The 22,676-nt window shown below is 37.4% G+C and overlaps 1 protein-coding gene across 1 annotated transcript in view; it reads right to left on the reverse strand.

Moving 5' to 3' along the window:
• Positions 1 to 17,332: 17,332 nt before the first annotated feature.
• Positions 17,333 to 22,676, reverse strand: part of LOC127150502 (uncharacterized) — a 68,074-nt gene continuing 62,730 nt past the window's right edge. Inside the window, exon 2 of the mRNA XM_051088362.1 lies at positions 17,333 to 19,222. Within this exon, the coding sequence (XP_050944319.1) occupies positions 17,333 to 18,541 (1,209 nt within the window). The 5' untranslated portion in view covers positions 18,542 to 19,222. The remainder of the gene's footprint in view (positions 19,223 to 22,676) is intronic.

Here is a 22,676-nt window from a genome sequence, read left to right on the forward strand (position 1 = left end):
ATTGAGAAGAAGGGAAAAGGGAAGACTCCCAAGCCTGCAGAAAAAGGTAAATGTTACCACTGTGGTGAAAATGGGCACTGGCTAAGAAACTGCCCAAAATACCTTGCTCAGAAAAAACAGAGAAAGAAGCACAAGGTAAATATGATTTACTTGTTCTTGAAACATGTTTAGTGGAAAATGAAAATTCCACCTAGATATTAGATTCAGGAGCCACTAATCATATTCGTTTCTCATTTCAGGAAACTAGTTCTTGGAAAAGGCTTTTTGAGGGCGAGATCACTCTCAAAGTAGGAATTGGAGAAATGGTCTCAGCCAAAGCAGTGGAAGATTTGAAGTTGTTTTTTAATAATAGATATATCTTACTCAAGATGTCTTGTATGCACCTCAAATGAAGAGGAATTTGATATCTATCTCTTGTTTACTAGAACATATCTATAAAATATCTTTAGAAATTAATGAAGCGTTCATTTTAAGAAAAGGTATTCATATTTGTTCGGCTATACTTGAAAACAACTTATATAAGTTAAGACCAACACGAGCAAATTTTATCTTAAATACTGAGACGTTTAGAACAGCTGAAACTTAGAATAAAAGACAAAAGGTTTCTTCCAATGCCTTCTTATGGCACTTAAGGCTCGGTCACATTAATCTCAATTAGGATTGGGAGATTGGTTAAGAGTGGACTTCTAAGTCAGTTAGAAGATAACTCTTTACCTCCATGCGATTTCTGTCTTAAAGGAAAGATGACCAAAAGATCTTTTACTGGAAAAGGTCTTAGAGCCAAAAACCCTTTGGAGCTCGTACATTCGGACCTTTGTGGACCAATGAATGTCAAGACTCGAGGAGGATACAAATATTTCATTAGTTTTGTTGATGATTATTCGAGGTATGGTCATGTTTACCTAATTTAGAACAAGTCTTATTCTTTTGAAAAGTTTAAAGAATATAAGGTTGAAGTTGAAAATGAATCAGGTAAAACAATAAAGACATTTTGATCAGATCGAGGTGGAAAGTATATGGACTTGTGATTTCAAGACTATTTGATATAACATAGAATCCAATCACAACTCTATGCACCTAGTACGCCTTAACAGAATGTTATATCAGAAAGAAGAAACCGAACTTTGTTAGACATGGTTCGCTCTATGATGAATTTTGCTCAGTTACCAGATTCTTTTTGGGGATATGCTTTAGAAACAACTATCTATATTTTGAACAACGTTCCCTCTAAAAGTATTTCTGAAACACCTTATGAGTTATAGATAGGGCGTAAAGGAAGTTTACGTCGCTTTAGGATTTGGGGATGTCCAGCACACGTGTTGGTGCAAAATCCTAAAAAGTTGGAACATCGTTCAAAATTATGACTATTTGTAGGTTATCCAAAAGTATTTGTGACGAAAAATGCTACATTCTTAGAGAAAGATCACATAAGAAATCATCAAACCCGCAGTAAACTAGTATTAGAAGAAATTTTCAAGAATACTACAGATAGACCTAGTTCATCCACTAAAGTAGTTGGTAAAACTAGGGATATTGGTCAAACACATCCTTTTCAAGAGTTGGGAAAGCCTCGTCATAGTGGGAGGGTTGTACAACAGCCTGATCGCTATTTGGGTTTAAGTGAAGCTCAAATCATCATACCTGATGATGGGATAGAGGATCCATTGACCTTTAACAGGCAATGAATGATGTAGACTCTGACCAATGGATCAAAGCCATGGACCTCGGAAATGGAATCTATGTATTCCAATTCTGTCTGGACTCTAGTAGATCAACCAAATGATGTAAGACCTATTGGTTGTAAATGGATCTACAAGAGAAAACGAGACCATGCTGGAAAAGTATAGACTTTCAAAGTTCGACTTGTGGCAAAAAGTTATACACAAAAGGAGGGAATAGATTATGAAGAAACTTTCTCTCCTGTTGCCATGATAAATTCGATTAGAACACTCTTATCCATCGCCACTTTTTATGATTATGAAATTTGATAAATGGATGTCAAGACAACGTTTTTGAACGGTAATCTTGAAGAGAGTATTTATATGGTCCAACCAGAGGGGTTTATACAAAAGGGTCAAGAACAAAAGGTTTGTAAGCTTAAAAACTCTATTTATGGATTAAAACAAGCTGCTAGATCGTGGAATATAAGGTTTGATACTGCAATCAAATCTTATGGTTTTGAACAAAATGTTGATGAACCTTGTGTTTACAAAAGGTTCATCAACGCCACTGTAGCATTCTTATTTCTGTATGTAGATGATATTCTACTCATTGGGAATGATGTAGGTCATTTAACTGATATTAAGGAATGGCTAGCTACGCAATTCCAAATGAAAGATTTGGGAAATGCACAATATGTTCTTGGTATCCAAATAGTTCGAAACCGAAAGAACAAGACACTAGCCATGTCTCAAACATTTTATATAGACAAAATGTTGTCAAGATATAAGATGCAGAATTCCAAAAAGGGTCTGCTGCCGTACAGATATGGAATTCATTTATCAAAAGAACAATGTCCAAAGACACCTCAAGAAGTTGAGGATATGAGTAACATTCCCTATGCTTCTGCTATTGGGAGCCTGATGTATGCAATGTTATGTACTAGAGTTGACATTTGCTATTCAGTGGGGATAGTTAATAGATATCAGTCTAATCCTGGACGTGATCATTGGACAGCCGTTAAAAATATTCTAAAATATCTTAGAAGAACAAAAGACTACATGCTTGTGTATGGTTCTAAGGATCTGATCCTTACTGGATACACCGACTCTGATTTTCAAACTGATCAAGATGCTAGAAAGTCTACATCAGGATCAATTTTCACTTTGAACGAAGGAGCAGTAGTATGGAAAAGTATAAAACAATCTTGTATTGCTCACTCCACTATGGAAGCTAAATATGTAGCTGCCTATGAAGCAGCGAAAGAAGCAGTATGGCTTAAAAAATTCTTAACAGATTTGGAAGTTGTTCCAAATATGCATGCCAATCACCTTATACTGTGACAACAGTGGTGCAGTTGCAAATTCACGAGCACCTAGAAGTCATAAACGAGGAAAACACATTGAATGAAAGTACCATCTAATCAGGGAAATCGTACATCGAGGAGATGTTATAGTAACAAAAATCTCCTCCAAGAAAAACATGGTTGATCCGTTGACAAAAGCTCTCATGGCTAAAGTGTTTGAGAGCCACCTACATGATTTAGGTTTACGTGGTTTGTAAACTAGGACAAGTGGGATTATGCCTTAGTTTATATTCGTGTTTATTGTACTCATGTATATATACTCTTCTCTCATTATAAAATTCTAACTTTCTTGGAGTTTTAGTCCAAGTGGGAGTTTGTTGGAATTTGTGTTCAAAAACTCGTACTTTGTTATTTGATTCAATAAAATTTATTATTGAATGCTATAATCATTAAAACCAATAAATTAAGGTTCGAGGCTATTTTACTGAGTTGTCAAATACATTTGAACTTTATGTATAGACATAAACATGGATTAAGTTCAAGTTAATAACCCAAATAGTCTATAGTGTATGAATAAGGTTGGACGCCTTATTCTGGATAAACACTATGGATGCGGCCCGCTTTGTTGTTAATACAAACGATGTAATCCGGAATCCTTCATGTAGAGACATGGGAATGGGGGCGTCCTATGTAAATAGTTTGCATAAGACTGGAACCACGAAGTAGTCACTTTTAGTTATAACACCATAAACTATAAACTGATAATTTCTTTTATGATGACCTAGGTAACTTAATCTTAATCCTGAGATAACTATGAACTTCTATTCATTCGGTAGTATCCTTAGATCTGCATATGTGAGGGCAGCTCAACATCGTTGGCTCAATAACCCTCCCATTTTAGAGGTAAGATCGAGTGGATAGCTAGGGACATAGGCTGCAAGATGGAATTCACTCCTACCCACTTCTGGGATAGTAGATAGGTTGTTCACTTAAGGACTGAATCGAAGTCTTGAACAAGGGACCCCACCTTCTCATTGGTCCGAGAAGGATTCTGGTTTAAAGGTTGGACCTTAAACCAATTGTTCAATAGTGGATCAGTGGGTCTTAAGGAGCAAGATGTAATCTCGGGGGTAAAACGGTATTTTGACCCAGCCAAGATTACGAGCAATCTGTGAAGGATCAACTTACTCATCATGGTTATAGTAGGTGGATAGAAATATATCTATAGTTAGGGGAGTGCAACCAAGAGTCTTTAGTCGAATGACTCTTTAGTTAACGAATGTTGATTAACCTTGGTCTAAAAGAGTTTAGCCACTTAATCTCGAATCGTTGGAGCCCATGATCTATAGGTCCATTAGGTTCCCCTACTAGCTCATATGGATTCAACTAAGAACAAGTATGTTGAAGTAATTCGAATTGTTCGAATAAAGATAAGAGAGTGAAAATGACAAATGTATAAGATATAAGTTTGTAGAAATAAACTTTAAGTTTTGTATTTAAATATGATTTAAATAAATATGAATATAGATTCATATTTAAAAGCTTGATTACGGTCAAAAGTTGTCAAAGTCAACATGTTGACTTTTAACTTTAAACTTTGACCGGATTTATATTCAAATATGATTTGAATTTTAGAGAAATAAATACGAATTCATACTCAGGAGGCTAGAATTAATCAAGACGGGAAAATTAGTAAAAAGTCAAAAAATTGACTTTTGACTAAGTTTTTGAATAAGAAAAGTCAAAGTTTGACTTTTACTTAAGTTGGTAAAATGACCAAAATTCAACTTGGACTAATTTCTTAATTACTAAATGTTAGTAGGCGATGTGGCAGCCAATTATGAATTAAAGGCCCCTAATTCCATTAAAGAGTTAATGATTTGATTAGGTGTTGATTATATATGAAATAATTTACATGCAAATTGCATGTATATTTCATATAAAACTTCTCATTACCAAATGAGAAAAGGATGATGTTTTCTCTGGAAAAGAACACCTAAGCGATATGCTCCCCATCTCTCTCGATATTTCACTTTACAAAACCGAGTCCCACAACACCGTTCTTGGTCCTGAGCATAGTAGGTCAGCTTGGTGGTTGTCCTTGTTTGTGATATTCGGGCAGAGAAGGAAAAGAATTCAAAGAGGAAGCTCAAAACTATAAAAAGGTAAGTTCTTCGTTTACCTTTTAAGCTCCTCACTTAGACCCATCGCATAGCATGTAGTTGTTAACTACTAAATCATTTAGATGCATATAGAGTAAAGCATGATCTATTTCTTCCGTTGCAGCATGCCTCTAGTATTTTTTTTTCCATCGAGATTAATATTTCATGCATCATCATTAACGTAAATCAGTCAACATCATCAAAATAACTCAGTCATAATTATTAGTCATCAACATACGTCATCAATACATTATGCATTTTAGCTACATCAATGCATTATAGAGAAATCATATGCAAACTCTTAACTTTAGTACGAGGGTCTAGTAGGACAATCTCTTACCTTGAGATTAGCTTAACCAAAAAATATTCCGAACAGTAACAATCAAGCTTCCCATGAATAAACTCTAAACAGTAAGGGAAAAATATACTAAGTTGGGAAATGGACCAAAATTAAGGTTAACGGCTCGACTAAAGGGAATGGGCTTGAGTGGTTAGGCTCACGACTCGAAATGGGGCATGACTCATGTACAGAGTGCAGGACTTGATCTCAGCTTGTTGGCTGGCATGTGCGGCTTAGGTGAGAATATATAGAGGCTATTCGAATGCACGTGTTCCTTAGAAAAGCAGAACTTGGCTCGGGTACGGCTTCAACGAAAAAAATGGATGGCTTAGATGGCTAATGACACGCGAGGATCGACGACTATAGAGAACAGCTCATTGATGGAAAAGAACGAAGACATTGGAGCACGACAGAGCACGACGAAAACTAAACCCACGACTACGACTTGCTTGTTTTTGCATCTCGGATGTGTCACGTGAACGACAGCTGGCTCGCGATTGGCTTCAACGGTAAAACACAATGGATAACAGACTAGGCCGCAGTGAACAATGGTAGAGGCAACAATTAAGGTTTGTTGAAGAAAAAGATGAAACTAGGATTTCTAGGGTTTCCTTGATAAAGAAGATGAATAGTGTAAGCACGTATGTCGAGACCTATTTAAGAAAATAATAATAATAAAATGACTTTTATTTTTATTTTCTCTTTTTCCTTATTCTTTTCAAAATAACCAACACACCTTCTCTATCTTCATTTAATACAAATCAAATCTCATTTTTATCTTCTTTTACTCTTCTCCCAAAATAATATATTAATCTTATAATTATGTTATCCACTTCTAGAATTCGGATGAACCTGGTCTCGGGCTATCTTCTCAACAAGGCGGGCTTCACTCAACCTATAGGATCCAACTTCTGTACTTTAACGAAGAATAATGTTTTTGTGGGAAAGGGGTATGAAACATATGGGATGTTCAAATTAAATCTTGATATGAATAAAAAAGTATCTTTTGCTTACATGTTGTCTTCTTTTAATATTTGACATGCTAGGCTCTGTCATGTGAATAAAAGGTTAATTAGCAACATGAGTAGGTTAAACGTGATTCCAAAGTTATCTATGCATGAATTTGAAAAATGTGCATGTTGCAATCAAGCTGTAACTAAAACTTCACATAAATATGTAACTAGGGTAACTAAGCCTCTAGAGTTAATTCATTTTGATTTATGTGAGTTTGATGGCATGTTGACTAGAAATAGCAAAAGAGATGTAATAACGTTTATTCATGATTGTTCTAATTTTAATTACTTTTATTTACTTGCTTATAAATAAAAATGATGTCTTTGACATGTTTAGGGTATTTGTAACTGAGGTAGAAAATTAGTTTAGTAACAAGGTTAAGAGAATTCGTAGTGATAGGGGAACTGAATATGATTCAGTTGCCTTTAATGAGTTTTACAACTTGAAAGGAATAATTCTTTAATGAGAAAATTAGTGTAATGAGTTTTACAATTGCCTTTAATGAGAAAATTACATATTACTCTCCTAAAATGAATGGAAAAGCTAAAAGGAAGAATAGAACTCTAACCGAGTTAGTAGTTTTTATTCTTCTTGAGTCAAGAGCAGCACCATCCTGGTGGGGTAAAATAATTAAGACCGTAAACTATGTCCTTAATAGGATTCCCAAATCAAATAACTCAATCTCACCTTATGAATTCCTTCAGAATAAAACATCAAACCTGTCTTATCTTAGAACTTGGGGCTGCCTAGCCTATTTTGGAATTCCTGATCCTAAGAGAAAAAAGCTAACTAGTAGAGCTTATGAGTGTATCTTTATAGGATATTCTGAGTCTAGTAAAGCCTATAAGTTCTATGAATTAAATAATAAGGTAATCATAGAATCAAACGATGCAGAATTTTTTGAAGATAGGTTTCCTTTTAAATCTAGGAATATTTGAGGCCTAGTTAGTCAAACTAGTAGGGGCTCAAGTTCTAGTAGCTTACCTTCAGTTAGGATCCAATCCCAAGATAAGAAATTGTATCTCAAACCTAGAAGAAACAAGAGAGTAAGAATAGCCAACAACTTTGGAGAAGACTTCGAAATGTACAATGTGGAAGAAGATCTAAAAGATGTAACCGAAGCTCTTTCCTTAGTTGATGCCAACTTATGATAGGAAGCTATTAATGATGAAATGGGTTCTCTTGAATCAAATAGAACTTGGCACTTAGTTGACCTTCCCCTTGGTTGTAAAGCAATAGACTGCAAGTGGGTTTTAAGAAAGAAACTCAATCTCGATGGATCAGTTGATAAAGCTAGGCTAGTAGCAAAAGGTTTTAGGCAGAGGGAAAATATAGACTTCTTTGAAACATTCTCCACAGTAACTAGAATCATCTCAACTAGAGTCTTGTTTGCAATTGTTGCCTTAAACAATCTCTTAGTACATCAGATGGATGTTAAGACTGCGGTCTTAAACGATGATTTAGAAGAAGAGATCTACATGGAACAGTTTGAAGGTTTCACAGTCCACAGTCAAGAATCTAAGGTCCGTAAGCTAGCTAAATCCCTCTATGGCCTAAAACAAGCTCCCAAGCAATGGCATGAAAAGTTTGATAACTGATTCATGTCTAAAGGATTCAAAGTAAACAAAAGTGATCGATGCATCTACTATAAGTCCGAGAATGGCTTATGCACTATTGTATCCTTATATGTAGATGACATGCTAATCTTTGGATCAAACTTGCATGTCATAAACAATGTAAAAATAATGCTGTGTACAATTTTTGACATGAAAGAATTAAGAGGAGCTAATGTAATCGTTGATATTAATGGTCTGAAATAAGAATTTCTTTAGATCAATCCTCTTACACAGAGAAAATTCTGAAAAAATATAACTACTTTGAAAGTAAACCAGCTTGTACACCCTATGATCTAGTGTTAAGTTGTTCAAGAACATTGGTGACAATGTTAACCAATTTGAGTATGAGAGAATCGTAGTAGTTTAGGATATGTTGCTGATTGCACTAGGCCAGACATAACTCATGCTGTAGGATTTCTATGTAGGTTTACTAGTAGACCTAGCGAAGAACACTAGAGAGTCGTAGAAAGAGTCATGAGATGCCTTAAAAAAACCCAAAACCTAGAATTACATTACTAAAAGTTTACTGATGTTTTAGAAGGGTACATTGATGCAAATTAGAACTCCCTCTCAGATGACTCAAAGGCTACAAGTGGCTATATTTTTAATATAGCAGAAGGGGGTGTTACTTGAAAATCCAAGAAACAAACTATTTTATCACAGTATATGATGGAATCAGAGATGATAGCATTGGCTATGGCTAGTGAAGAAGCAAGTTGGATTCAAAGCTTAATATAAGAGATTCCCTCACGGGAAAGACCGATACTGTAACTCCCCAAATTTAAGGTAAATTATTTGTAATTATCTTAAGTTTAATTTTTTTTTAATTTTTGGGTGTTATTTAATTGTTGAAATATTTGATTGGTAGAAATTGGAACTTATTAGATATTTGGGAAAAATATCTAATTGTTTGTATTTGTGGAAATTTGATTAATTATACATTGATTGTATAATTAATTGGTTGTGAAGTTAAAATAATTATATTATAAGGATAATATAATTATTTAAGGGTTTATGTTTTTTTTGAAAGAATTTTTAATTAATTATATAATCAATGTATTAATTGATTTGAGGATAAAATAATTTTACTATAAAGATAATGTAATCATTTAAGGTTATTATATTTATTTGGGAAGATAAAATGATGTGATTGTGTCATCTCCTCCATTGAAAAAAAAAACACTAGATTGACAAAGCAAAACCCTAGCCACCTCTTTGCGCCTTCACCGCTGTCGCCGCTCACCTCCGCCCTGTGTCATCGCAAGTCGAGCCGATTACCATCACCGCTCCTGCTACTCCATCGCAATCCATCGACCACCGAGCTGATCTATCGTTCCCGCGCTTTCTAGTTGCAGAACCGAGCTGAGTATCATCGTCGTCTGCAAGCCGTCTCCATCTGGTCTCCTCTACCATCGTCGTTTGCGTTTCATTAGCTGCCACCATTAGCCGACTGCTTCTGTAAGCCACGCTCGTGAAGTGACGATTCATGCGCCACGCACATCGTCGCTCCATCAGCTGCAAGCCACACGTGTTTTCGTACCGAGCCGCATTCCCAGTCGCGTTTTGTCCTTCAGCCGTGAAGTCTAAGCTGCGTGCCCATACGCGAGCTGTCGAGCCATCTGTGTGAACCCAAGCCAGTGTCCGAGCTGCGCATGCATGTGCGAGTCGCCGAGTCGTCTGCGTGCCTTACCCGAGTCAATTCCCTCTTTTAGCCGAGCTGTCTAACCAATTTTCCCTCTAGCCAAATCGTTTTGAGCCACCAAGCCTATTTTTGGTCCTTTTCACCTATTGTTTTTGTAAGTTTTGGGTAAGTTGATTGGGTTTTGGTTAGTGCCCAAGAAGGTTTTGGTTGGACCGAAAATAATTTAATTATTTTTTTTATGATAGATCAATTGGGAGTTATACTGTAGAATTTTCCTAAACCAGGGATAAATTTGGATTCATTTTCAACTTTGGGTAAGTTGAAATAATTGGAATTTGATCCTTAAGCGAGTGTTAAGTAATTTATTTACATTAGTTATTGAATTCCCTTGTGAATAGGACTTTACTGTTGGAAAGCTTGACCGTGACGGTTAGGATAATCTTAGTTGTAACTAATCTTCAGGTGAGAGATTCTACTACTAAACCTTGAAACTGAATTTAAGAGACCCAATGTATTTATGGTTATGCATTAATGATAGCTAAAATGCATAACTTGATGCTATTGATAATGACTGTCATTATATGGTTAATTGATGATGATGGCTGATATTATGTTTATAACTGGTAGTATATGGATGACGACGACTATGTTATGTCTTTGATGACGATGTTTGATTAAGAATGATATGATCGATACTTATGTCATATTTATAATGATGTATATTATGTTACACGCTCTAGATAGGTTGTGCTGTTAGCTTTAGCTATTACAGTCGTACCCACATGGATGTCCCTTGGGATCACCACCTTTTTATGACTGTGTAGTCTAACGGGATCACCAGTCCAGTATGACGTAGACATGATTATGAGTGATTCGACGGGGTTACTCACAACCCGATTGTCTTAGTATTTCCCCTAGGTATACTAAAGACCAGTTTGTCCTAGGTGTTCCTTTGGCTTCACGAAAAACCAGAGATGTTCCTACAGGATCACAGATCGCACGTGTTTGGGAACGTGCCAGTTTAGGGGTACCACTTTATAGGACTCTAATAGAAAGTTAACAGGCACCTATCGAAACTAGTAGTGGATCCCTTACTGAGTATATTTTTATACTCGCTCTTTCTTATTTAATTTTACAGGCTGAGATAGAGGTAAGGGTAGAGGAAAGCAGGTGAATGACAAGAAGTGACTGTGGCGAGCTATAGGGAACACTTTTGCTTCCGCCTTATGTTATTTGTTCAGATTTCAATATTTATGAATTTGTTTTTATTAACTTTCTCCTTTTAAAACTAGATAGGGCATGAGTTAGGATTTTATTTAAATTTATTTCTATATACATTTGTTTATGATTTTAATGAATAATTTGAGGTTTTTTTTTATTTTCTATTTTTAATTTAAGAAATTTTATTTATCTTTTAATGAGTAATGAACTCAGCTTAGTATAAGGAGTTTGGTCGTTATAGTTGGTATCAGAGCCTATGTTTGTAGGTTTTGCAGACTGACTTACGATGTAAGTTTTCGTTTTTGTTTTTACCCCTATGGCGAATACGGTCCTTTGTTACTCGTCAGGTATGTTCTACGATTTATGATGATGTTATGAATATAACCTTGCCTGAATTAAACTAGATAATGTATGAATGTTATGACTGTATTGTGAAAATCTTCTACTGGTGGTGCACGTAGAGGTAGAAGGGGAGGCAGAGGAGTTGGATGTAACCAGCCTGAGGAGCGACCTGCTGTACAAGCTGCCAACCCTACTGAAGCCGTCACTCAAGCCGACCTCGTTGCAATGGAGAAGAGATACCAGGATATGCTGAGAGATGCTTTAGCACCATTTTATGCTGCCCAGCAGACTCTGGTCGCCCTAATGACCATCTTCAATACATGAACTGCCCTAATGACCAAAAAGTTCATTGCGCAATTTTCTTCTTGGAAGATAGAGGTACCACCTGGTGGGAGACTGTTGAGAAGATACTGGGTGGTGATGTTAACATGATAACTTGGGAGTAGTTCAAGGAGAGCTTCTATGCTGAATTCGTTTTTGCCAACTTGAGGTACGCTAAGCAGCAAAAGTTCCTGAACTGGAGCAAGGCGACATGACTATGGAGCAGTATGATGCAAAGTTTGACATGCTATCCCGTTTTACTTCAGATGTAGTGAGGGATGAGGCTGCCAGGATCGAGAAGTTCGTTAGAGGTTTCAGACTAGAGCTTCAGCATTTTCTTCAAGGCTTCAGTCCAACCACCTATGCTAACGCACTACGCCTGGCAGTAGATATGAGTCTGCACGAGAAAGCTAATCTGTCCAAGACTGCAGGAAGAAGGTCAACCCTAGGTCAGAAGAGGAAGGCTGAGTTGCAGCCAACTATAGTGCCACAGAGGAACCTGAGGTCAGGAGGTCTTTTCTAGCAGCATCGCCAGGAGCTTGCGGCTGTAGAAAGGATTTTGAGAGAGCTACCTGCTTGTCGTAACTGTGGGAGATGTCATAGTGGTCATTGCTTAGCAGGAAATGGCATACAACTGACTTTTGTCCTTAGAAACTACTTGAGACTACTTCGAACCAGACTCCCTGTCACACCCCCTCCCGGACTACCTGCTACCTTAGACCGAAAGATGGCGTGAAGCCGACGAACAACGCTTTTCTGTACCTGTATCTGTCGACTCTGCTTAAAACTTTCATGTGATGAACTTGCCAATCTAGTATATAAACTATTGCACATGCCACAAAACACAGCGGATCCTAGGCTAGTCAAACACATACATGAAATGTACCTCAAAATTTACCGATTTCACGAGTAAACCTAAAGACACCTTAATCAAAATATAACCAACAAAGTTTACACAACTACAGCTTCTAAAGCTTATACAAACTGTGGAGTATCTATAACATACAAGGGTGTGAATACATCACAACACAACAGACTTTATGCCCAACTCAAAACACATACTGGCAATCGATAATGAAGCTTCCGCAGACTAAGGCAGTCTATCAGGCACCGGGAAGTCGATCTCTACCTGGAAAATGGGTAAAACATTTTGGAAAGGGTGAGCTATGAAGCTCAGTGAGTGACTCAGTTTAAAACTATGAATTTAAAGATAAGAGCACGTGAAAACTTTACACATATAAATCTGTTTATACAAGTCGTAAATGTAAATGTGTAATAGTAAGAATAGCTTCCTTAAATACTCAGCATGTTCATCATTGAAATCTAGCAAGGCATATCAAGTATATCGAAGCATTTTAACTAACATGACGAATCTACGTTGTGTAGGGTACACCTAGTACAACAACGTTTACAAGCACTACGATGTAGTGGGGCCCGCCCAGCACTCCCATCGTCTTTGTCGTAGTGGGGCCCGCCCAGCACTCACGACAGCATCGTTGTTACGGAGTACACTCAACGTCAACAACGAAATCTAACCAGTGTGCACACGGTAATCTCTAGCCTCAGGCTCAAGATCTTAGTCATGTAGTTAATGAAAATTTCATAAATCATCTTAAAATATTAAAACATGCCTGCTTATAATTTTACACAAAGCTCGAACTTTACTCAGCTCTTTCGTGGAAAATTGTAGTTCTTAAAACAAAACTTCATACTAATTCATGCTTTGCTTAAAATATTGTGGTTTAAATACTTTCCAAACATTTAATATCTACGTGCTAGCATAAATTTCTTTAAGAAATCTAGTCTCCAAATGTATACTTGAAAATAGTCATGAAATTCAAATACCTTTAATGGCTTCGTAAATAAACATTTATCGCATTCAATCATAATAACAGTTATGGAAAATATTTCAAAGTTGGTTTTGTCACTCACAGTCTTGGGCTAGATCCTTGGTCTATAAGCTCGGTTTAATTCTTCTCGGCCTGCCAACAACCCAACCGAGTATTAAAACCCTAAATATTCTGGTTTCCTAAAGATATACATAACATGTCGCAGCAAAGATGACGCTCACGAAAACAAAGCTTAAGAAATAAAATCCTATTTCAACAATTCTCTAAAATTTCCAGATTTCTAACATAAACTTCAAAGGACTATAACTTTCTTAATACTTAACCAAAATGAGTGTTCTTTATATCAAACTCTTCATTTTGAGATCCTCTAAAACTTACCTGAAGACATATAAATCTGATTCCCCGTGCATAAACACATATAACCCTCAAAACAGAACCACTTCCAGAATCGCGCGCACACGACCTCTTTAACTTGTTCCTACAATTTAACCAATTTTTAGTCGTTGTTGGTTTACAATTTCTTCATGAAAGTTGTAGTAAATTGAATAAGCTTTCCAACCATACCAAATAGAGATTCTAACTCCACCGATACACTCTGAAATACAAGAAAAACCAGAGACCTCCTGATTTCGAGTGAAAACCAACTGCCCTGTTTTCTTCATCAAAAAGCACCAAATGAATATCCGAATTTGCTCCAACGTTCTTCATAAAGTTTATTTAAAAATGAGTTAACTTTCAGTAAATGTAAATCTCACCTCTTAATTCCTTTGGAAGAGTTCAAACCGAATTAAAAACCAGTGATGTGCAGAATGAACTAAAATTCAGCCATTGATACACTTTGCTTGAGTTCTCCTCCTCTTCTTCAACCTAAAAATTCTAGTAAAATTTCTCTTCTTCTTCCAAACTCTCTCTTAGAAGTTCTCTGAAAATTGAAAAAGGAAAAAGAAGAAAAAAAAAATAAAGGAAACTTGGATGTCTTTAAACTTGGCGGTGAAGGGAAGAGAAGAAGAAGAAGAAAAGAGAAAATGAAATTTTCTTCTCCTTTTCTTCTTTTTGTCCTTTCTTTTCTTTCTTTTCTTTAATTAATTTAATAAAACTATTTAATATATAAATATATATATTTATATTTACACTTAATTTCCATTTTTTTTCTTTTTTTTTTCCACATTTAAAGAAATTAAACCAAGAAAATATCGGGTTTACAACTTACCTTCCCTTTAGAAAATTTCGTCCTCGAAATTTAGAATGTCCTTAACTGAAAAGTATCGGATAGCTCTTCTTCATCTGATATTCTAGTTCCCAAGTTGCCTCCTCCGCTCCATGATGTCTCCACAAAACCTTTATGAGTGGAATCGTTTTGTTTCTCAAAACTTGTTCCTTTCTGTCGAGAATCTGAACTGGTTCTTCAACATAACTCAAATTTTCTTTTAATTCAACTGGTTGATCTTGCAACACATGCGATGGATCTGGTATATATTTTCTTAACATGGATACATGGAAAACATCATGTATTAGTGCAAGTTCTATTGGCAACTCAAGTCTATATGCTGCTGGTCCCACTCGTTCCGTTATCTGATATGGCCCAATATATCTAGGACTTAACTTACCTTTTCTTCCGAAACGAATAACACCTCGCCATGGAGATAATTTCAAGAAAACTTGATCTCCAACTTGGAATTCTAGGTTTCTTCGTCGCTTATCCGCATAACTTTTCTGTCGATCTTGGGCTTTCCTCAGATTTTCTCTGATCAACTTAATATTGTTTGTCGTAATCTGAACCAACTCAGGACCTACTAACTTCCGCTCTCCCACTTCATTCCAGCACACAGGAGTTCTGCATGGTCACCCGTATAAGGCTTCATATGGTGCCATACCGATACTAGACTGATAGTTATTATTATAAGCAAACTCCATAAGTGGCAAGTGGGTATCCCAACTTCCTTTAAGTTGTAGGACACATGCTCTCAACATGTCCTCTAAAGTTTGGATGGTCCTCTCGGACTGACCATTTGTTTGGGGATGAAATGATGTACTAAACTTTAGCCCTGTTCCCATTGCTTTCTGTAAACTAGGCCAAAATTTAGAAGTAAACCTCGGATCCCTATCTGAAACTATGGACACTGGTACTCCATACTGACTCACAATCTTATCAACATATAATCTCGCTAGCTGGTCTAACGTAGATGTCATTTTAATCGGTATAAATCGTGTCGTCTTGGTGAGTCTGTCTACTATTACCCATATACCATCATGTCCACTGGATGTACGAGGTAATCCAAATAGAAAATCCATAGTAATATGCTCCCATTTCCACTCTGGCACTGGCAAAGGATTAAGAAATCCTCCTGGCCTCTGTCTTACTGGTTTAACCTGTTGACAAATCAAACATCTATCAACATATTCAGCTGTCTCTTGCTTCATTCCAGACCACCAATAAGTCTTCTTTAAAGTTTTGTACATCTTAGTGCTACCTGGATGCATAGCGTAAGCTGAACTGTGAGCTTATTCTAGAATAGCATTCTTAAGCTCACTGATATTCAGAACACATAATCTTCCTTGTTTAACAATGGCTCCATCTGTTCTCAGCTCAAACTCCACCTCTAAGCCTTTCTTGGATTTCTCAAACTTCTTCTGTAAATTACTGTCTTCTAACTGTCTTCTTACAATCTCAGTTACTAGAGAAGATCGAACCTGAAATTGAGCTAAGAGACTTCCTGAATCCTCTGTCAACTGAGTAAACTAATATATCATCAATGAACACAATCACAAACTGATCTAAATACCGATGGAAGATCCTGTTCATGAGATCCATGAAAACCGCTGGCGCATTCGTTAAACCGAATGGCATAACTCGAAACTCATAATGCCCATACCTCGTTCTAAATGCTGTCTTAGCAATATCTGATTCTCTAACCTTCAACTGGTGGTATCCTGACCTTAAGTCAACCTTAGAGAACAACGTTGCTCCCCTTAGTTGATCAAATAAGTCATCGATGCGTGGTAAAGGATACTTGTTACGTATTGTAACCTTGTTTAACTGTCTATAGTCAATACATATTCTGAGGGTACCATCTTTCTTTTTCACAAAAAGCACTGGTGCTCCCCACGGCGAAACACTAGGCCTGATGTATCCCTTGTCAACTAGTTCTTGTAACTGCATCTTCAATTCTTTTAGCTCGCTTGGAGCCATTCTATACGGGGCCTGTGAAATAGGTGTTGTTCCTGGTAATAATTCAATGGTGAACTCAATCTCTCTATCAGGTGGCAAACCTGACAGATCATCTGGAAATACATCAAGAAACTCTTTCACCACAGGAACATCTTCTGGCTTTAGTTTTTCTCTCTGCACTACTACGATGTGTGCAAGAAACGCTGTGCAACCCTTCCTCAGTAATTTCTCAGCTTTCAAAACTGCGATTAGACTTCTAGAAACGGCCTTCCTCATACCTCTAAAAACCACTTCAGCAAAGCCTGGTTTTCTGAAAACCACTTCCTTCCTATGGCAATCCATAGATGCATAATGAGCAAATAAGAAATCCATTCCCAAAATTACATCTAACCTCTGCAACTCTAGTGGTAGCAAGTCCACTAGCAAACTGATACCTTCTACTAAAACTTCACAATTACGTAACACCTCATTAACAAGTAAAACGTCACCAACTGGAGTGTATATAGCTAACCCCTCAGATAAAGGCTCTAGCATCCTATTCAACTTAGTCAGAAATATACTAGAAACAAAGGAATGCGTAGCACCTGGATCAAATAAAACATCTGCAGGTACATTACAAATAAGAATCGTACCAGTAATAACGTCTGGTGCATCCTCTACTTCTTGTTGAGTCATAGCATAGACTTTTCCCTATTGCCTCGGTCTTCCAACAACTCCCTTTTGCCTTGCACCACTGGTGCCCTCTGTTGGAACCACTGAAACTCTCGATTGCTCAACTGTCAGGGACCCAACTCCCTGATCTCTCTGAACTGTCATGTTCAACTGCGGACAATATTTCTTGAAATGTCCTGGCTGTCCGCACTGGTAACATACACCGGCACCTACCAAACACTGACCCCGATGGTTCCTGCCACAACTCGTGCATGGTATTCGCCTGACGGTACTAGCAATGGACTCCTGACCTGGTTGCGATCTTACTGTTGATCTAATGGGTTGACTAGGTATTCTCTGGCTCTGTCTCTGAAAAACACTACCATAACTCACGTTCCTCGATGCTTGGCCTCCAGAGCGATTCTTAAAATCTTGACGGCTTGAAATATTTATCCCAGGCGTGAACCTCCGCTGCTCACGGCCTCTAAATCCACTAGCTGTTGAAGTCCCACGACTAAGCTCCACTGCCGATTTCTCTTCTGTTATACTCTGCTCCACACGAAGGGCAGTCTCCACTAACTGAGAGAAATTCGTCCACTTAGCAATGGCTGTAACTGGGGTACGTATTTCAAAACGAAACCCTCTTTCAAACCTTCGGCACCTGTCACTCTCAGAAGCTATAATAACGTCAGCATACCGTGAAAGCTCGGTATACTTCCTCTCATACTCAGCCACTAAAAGTGATCCTTGTTTCAACCCCAGAAATTCATCCCTCTTGGCTTCGCAGTATGTGCTGGGATAATACTTATCTTCGAGTATGCCTCTAAAAGTCTGCCAGTCTAAAGCACGTGCATCACTGCGTCTTGCTAATATAGATTTCCACCATCCTTCAGCCTCTTTTTGCAACAAAAATGTGGCCAATCTAACCTTTCGCTCCTCAGGACAATTCATCACATCAAAACACTTTTCAAGCATATTCAACCAGTTCTCTGCATCAGCTGGATCTGTGGAACCTTCAAACACTGTAGCCCCTAACTTCTTCAGCCGTTCAATTCTGTATGCCTTTTCTGGATCACTAGGCTCAGCTCTATCTGGCCTTCCTATTTCCTGTGTTGTTCTCGCAAACTGCTCGTTTCCTGCACCACCTCGAACTCCTAGGGTACTAGATTCCCCTACAGATGGACCTTGGGTAGGACCTTCCATCCCGTCCTGATTCTGCCGGCGTCGTCTACCAGTACGTGGTGGCATGACTCCTATAATATGTCAACACATTAGACATACTATAAATACTTAACTCAAATGCATGATACTAAATGTCTACTCACGTATTAATAATAATTGGACTCACTTCTACCCTTACCTAGACCATACTCCACTAGTTCCCTTTAAGCTAACTTGACGTTCAATTATTTACTTTCCAGTTTCTTCTTAGAGCTAACCGCTCTACCTTAATTCCCATGGAGCAAACTGCTCTGATACCAAGTTGTCACACCCCCTCCCGGACTACCTGCTACCTTAGACCGAAAGATGGCGTGAAGCCGACGAACAACGCTTTTCTGTACCTGTATCTGTCGACTCTGCTTAAAACTTTCATGTGATGAACTTGCCAATCTAGTATATAAACTATTGCACATGCCACAAAACACAGCGGATCCTAGGCTAGTCAAACACATACATGAAATGTACCTCAAAATTTACCGATTTCACGAGTAAACCTAAAGACACCTTAATCAAAATATAACCAACAAAGTTTACACAACTACAGCTCCTAAAGCTTATACAAACTGTGGAGTATCTATAACATACAAGGGTGTGAATACATCACAACACAACAGACTTTATGCCCAACTCAAAACACATACTGGCAATCGATAATGAAGCTTCCGCAGACTAAGGCAGTCTATCAGGCACCGGGAAGTCGATCTCTACCTGGAAAATGGGTAAAACATTTTGGAAAGGGTGAGCTATGAAGCTCAGTGAGTGACTCAGTTTAAAACTATGAATTTAAAGATAAGAGCACGTGAAAACTTTACACATATAAATCTGTTTATACAAGTCGTAAATGTAAATGTGTAATAGTAAGAATAGCTTCCTTAAATACTCAGCATGTTTATCATTGAAATCTAGCAAGGCATATCAAGTATATCGAAGCATTTTAACTAACATGACGAATCTACGTTGTGTAGGGTACACCTAGTACAACAACGTTTACAAGCACTACGATGTAGTGGGGCCCGCCCAGCACTCCCATCGTCTTTGTCGTAGTGGGGCCCGCCCAGCACTCACGACAGCATCGTTGTTACGGAGTACACTCAACGTCAACAACGAAATCTAACCAGTGTGCACACGGTAATCTCTAGCCTCAGGCTCAAGATCTTAGTCATGTAGTTAATGAAAATTTCATAAATCATCTTAAAATATTAAAACATGCCTGCTTATAATTTTACACAAAGCTCGAACTTTACTCAGCTCTTTCGTGGAAAATTGTAGTTCTTAAAACAAAACTTCATACTAATTCATGCTTTGCTTAAAATATTGTGGTTTAAATACTTTCCAAACATTTAATATCTACGTGCTAGCATAAATTTCTTTAAGAAATCTAGTCTCCAAATGTATACTTGAAAATAGTCATGAAATTCAAATACCTTTAATGGCTTCGTAAATAAACATTTATCGCATTCAATCATAATAACAGTTATGGAAAATATTTCAAAGTTGGTTTTGTCACTCACAGTCTTGGGCTAGATCCTTGGTCTATAAGCTCGGTTTAATTCTTCTCGGCCTGCCAACAACCCAACCGAGTATTAAAACCCTAAATATTCTGGTTTCCTAAAGATATACATAACATGTCGCAGCAAAGATGACGCTCACGAAAACAAAGCTTAAGAAATAAAATCCTATTTCAACAATTCTCTAAAATTTCCAGATTTCTAACATAAACTTCAAAGGACTATAACTTTCTTAATACTTAACCAAAATGAGTGTTCTTTATATCAAACTCTTCATTTTGAGATCCTCTAAAACTTACCTGAAGACATATAAATCTGATTCCCCGTGCATAAACACATATAACCCTCAAAACAGAACCACTTCCAGAATCGCGCGCACACGACCTCTTTAACTTGTTCCTACAATTTAACCAATTTTTAGTCGTTGTTGGTTTACAATTTCTTCATGAAAGTTGTAGTAAATTGAATAAGCTTTCCAACCATACCAAATAGAGATTCTAACTCCACCGATACACTCTGAAATACAAGAAAAACCAGAGACCTCCTGATTTCGAGTGAAAACCAACTGCCCTGTTTTCTTCATCAAAAAGCACCAAATGAATATCCGAATTTGCTCCAACGTTCTTCATAAAGTTTATTTAAAAATGAGTTAACTTTCAGTAAATGTAAATCTCACCTCTTAATTCCTTTGGAAGAGTTCAAACCGAATTAAAAACCAGTGATGTGCAGAATGAACTAAAATTCAGCCATTGATACACTTTGCTTGAGTTCTCCTCCTCTTCTTCAACCTAAAAATTCTAGTAAAATTTCTCTTCTTCTTCCAAACTCTCTCTTAGAAGTTCTCTGAAAATTGAAAAAGGAAAAAGAAGAAAAAAAAAATAAAGGAAACTTGGATGTCTTTAAACTTGGCGGTGAAGGGAAGAGAAGAAGAAGAAGAAAAGAGAAAATGAAATTTTCTTCTCCTTTTCTTCTTTTTGTCCTTTCTTTTCTTTCTTTTCTTTAATTAATTTAATAAAACTATTTAATATATAAATATATATATTTATATTTACACTTAATTTCCATTTTTTTTCTTTTTTTTTTCCACATTTAAAGAAATTAAACCAAGAAAATATCGGGTTTACACTCCCACTTCCCAACAGGGAAGAGTTCTTGCCACTACTCGTTAGGAGGCCGAGCAAGCTGGTACTGTATTGGCAGGTACGCTCCCAATCTTGGGGCACTTGACATTTGTATTGTTTGACTCTGGGTCATCCCATTCTTTCATATCCTCAGTTTTTGTTTGGCAAATGTGTTTAGAAGTAGAACCGTTGGGTAGTATACTATCTGTTTCTACTCCATCAAGAGATGTCATGTTGTCTAAAGAGAAGATAAAGGCATGTCAAGTAGAGATAGTAAACCATGTGTTAGATGTAAGTTTGCTATTTTTTGACATGTGAGATTTTGATGTAATTCTAGGAATGGATTGGTTGTCTGCCAACCATGCGAGTATAGACTGTTCCCGTGAAGAGGTAGTTTTTAACCCTCATTCAGCGGCTAGTTTCAAGTTTAAGGGGGCAGGGACTGTGGTCCTACCCAAAGTCATCTCAGCTATGAAAAGCAGTAAGTTACTCAGCCAGGGTACTTGAAGTATCTTGGTTAGCGTAGTGGACACTAAAGAGCCAGAAGTTTCCTTGTCATTTGAGCGATGGTGAGAGAATACCCTGACATTTTTCCTGATGAGCTTCTAGGACTTCCACCTCCTAGGGAGATCGATTTTGCTATTGAGCTGGAGCCAGGCACTGCTCTAATACCTAGTAGAGCTGAAGGAGCTGAAGGTCCAGTTGCAAAAGTTACTAGACAAGAGTTTCATACGACCTAGTGTGTCACCTTAGGGAGCACCAATACTGCTTGTGAAGAAGAAAGATGGATCAATGTGCCTTTCCATTGATTACAAAGAGACGAATAAGGTGACAGTCAAGAATTGCTATCCATTGCCCAGGATTGATGACTTGTTTGATTAGCTACAAGGAGCCACTGTTTTCTCTAAGATCGATTTACGTTCAGGCTATCACCAATTGAGGATTAGAGTTAGTGACATTCCTAAGACTGCTTTCCGTTCCAGATATGGACATTACGAGTTTATTGTAATGTCTTTTGGCTTGACAAATGCTCCTGCTGTATTTATGGATCTAATGAACTGGGTGTTTAAGGATTTCTTAGACACTTTTGTTATAGTTTTTATCGACGATATCTTAGTTTACTCCAAGACAGAGGCTGAGCATGAGGAGCACTTTCATCAGGTTTTAAAGACTCTTCGAGCCAATAAACTATACGCTAAGTTTTCTAAGTGCGAGTTCTGGCTGAATAAGGTATCTTTTCTTGGCCATCTAGTATCCAATGAGGGAGTTACGGTAGACCCAACGAAGATTAAAGTTGTTACTAATTAGCCTCGACCATCTACACTTAGCGAAGTTCGTAGTTTCCTTGGTTTAGCAGGTTATTACAGAAGGTTCGTGGAAGATTTCTCTCGTATAGCCAGTCCGTTGACTCAGTTGACCAGAAAGAGGACTCCTTTTATTTGGAGCCCAACATGTGAGAGTAGTTTCCAGGAGCTTAAGAAAAAGCTTGTGACTGCGCTAGTCCTTATAGTGCCATATGGGTCTGGAAGTTTT

This window comes from Cucumis melo, chromosome 8 (genome assembly GCF_025177605.1).
Source record: "Cucumis melo cultivar AY chromosome 8, USDA_Cmelo_AY_1.0, whole genome shotgun sequence".
Classification (NCBI taxonomy): domain Eukaryota; kingdom Viridiplantae; phylum Streptophyta; class Magnoliopsida; order Cucurbitales; family Cucurbitaceae; genus Cucumis; species Cucumis melo.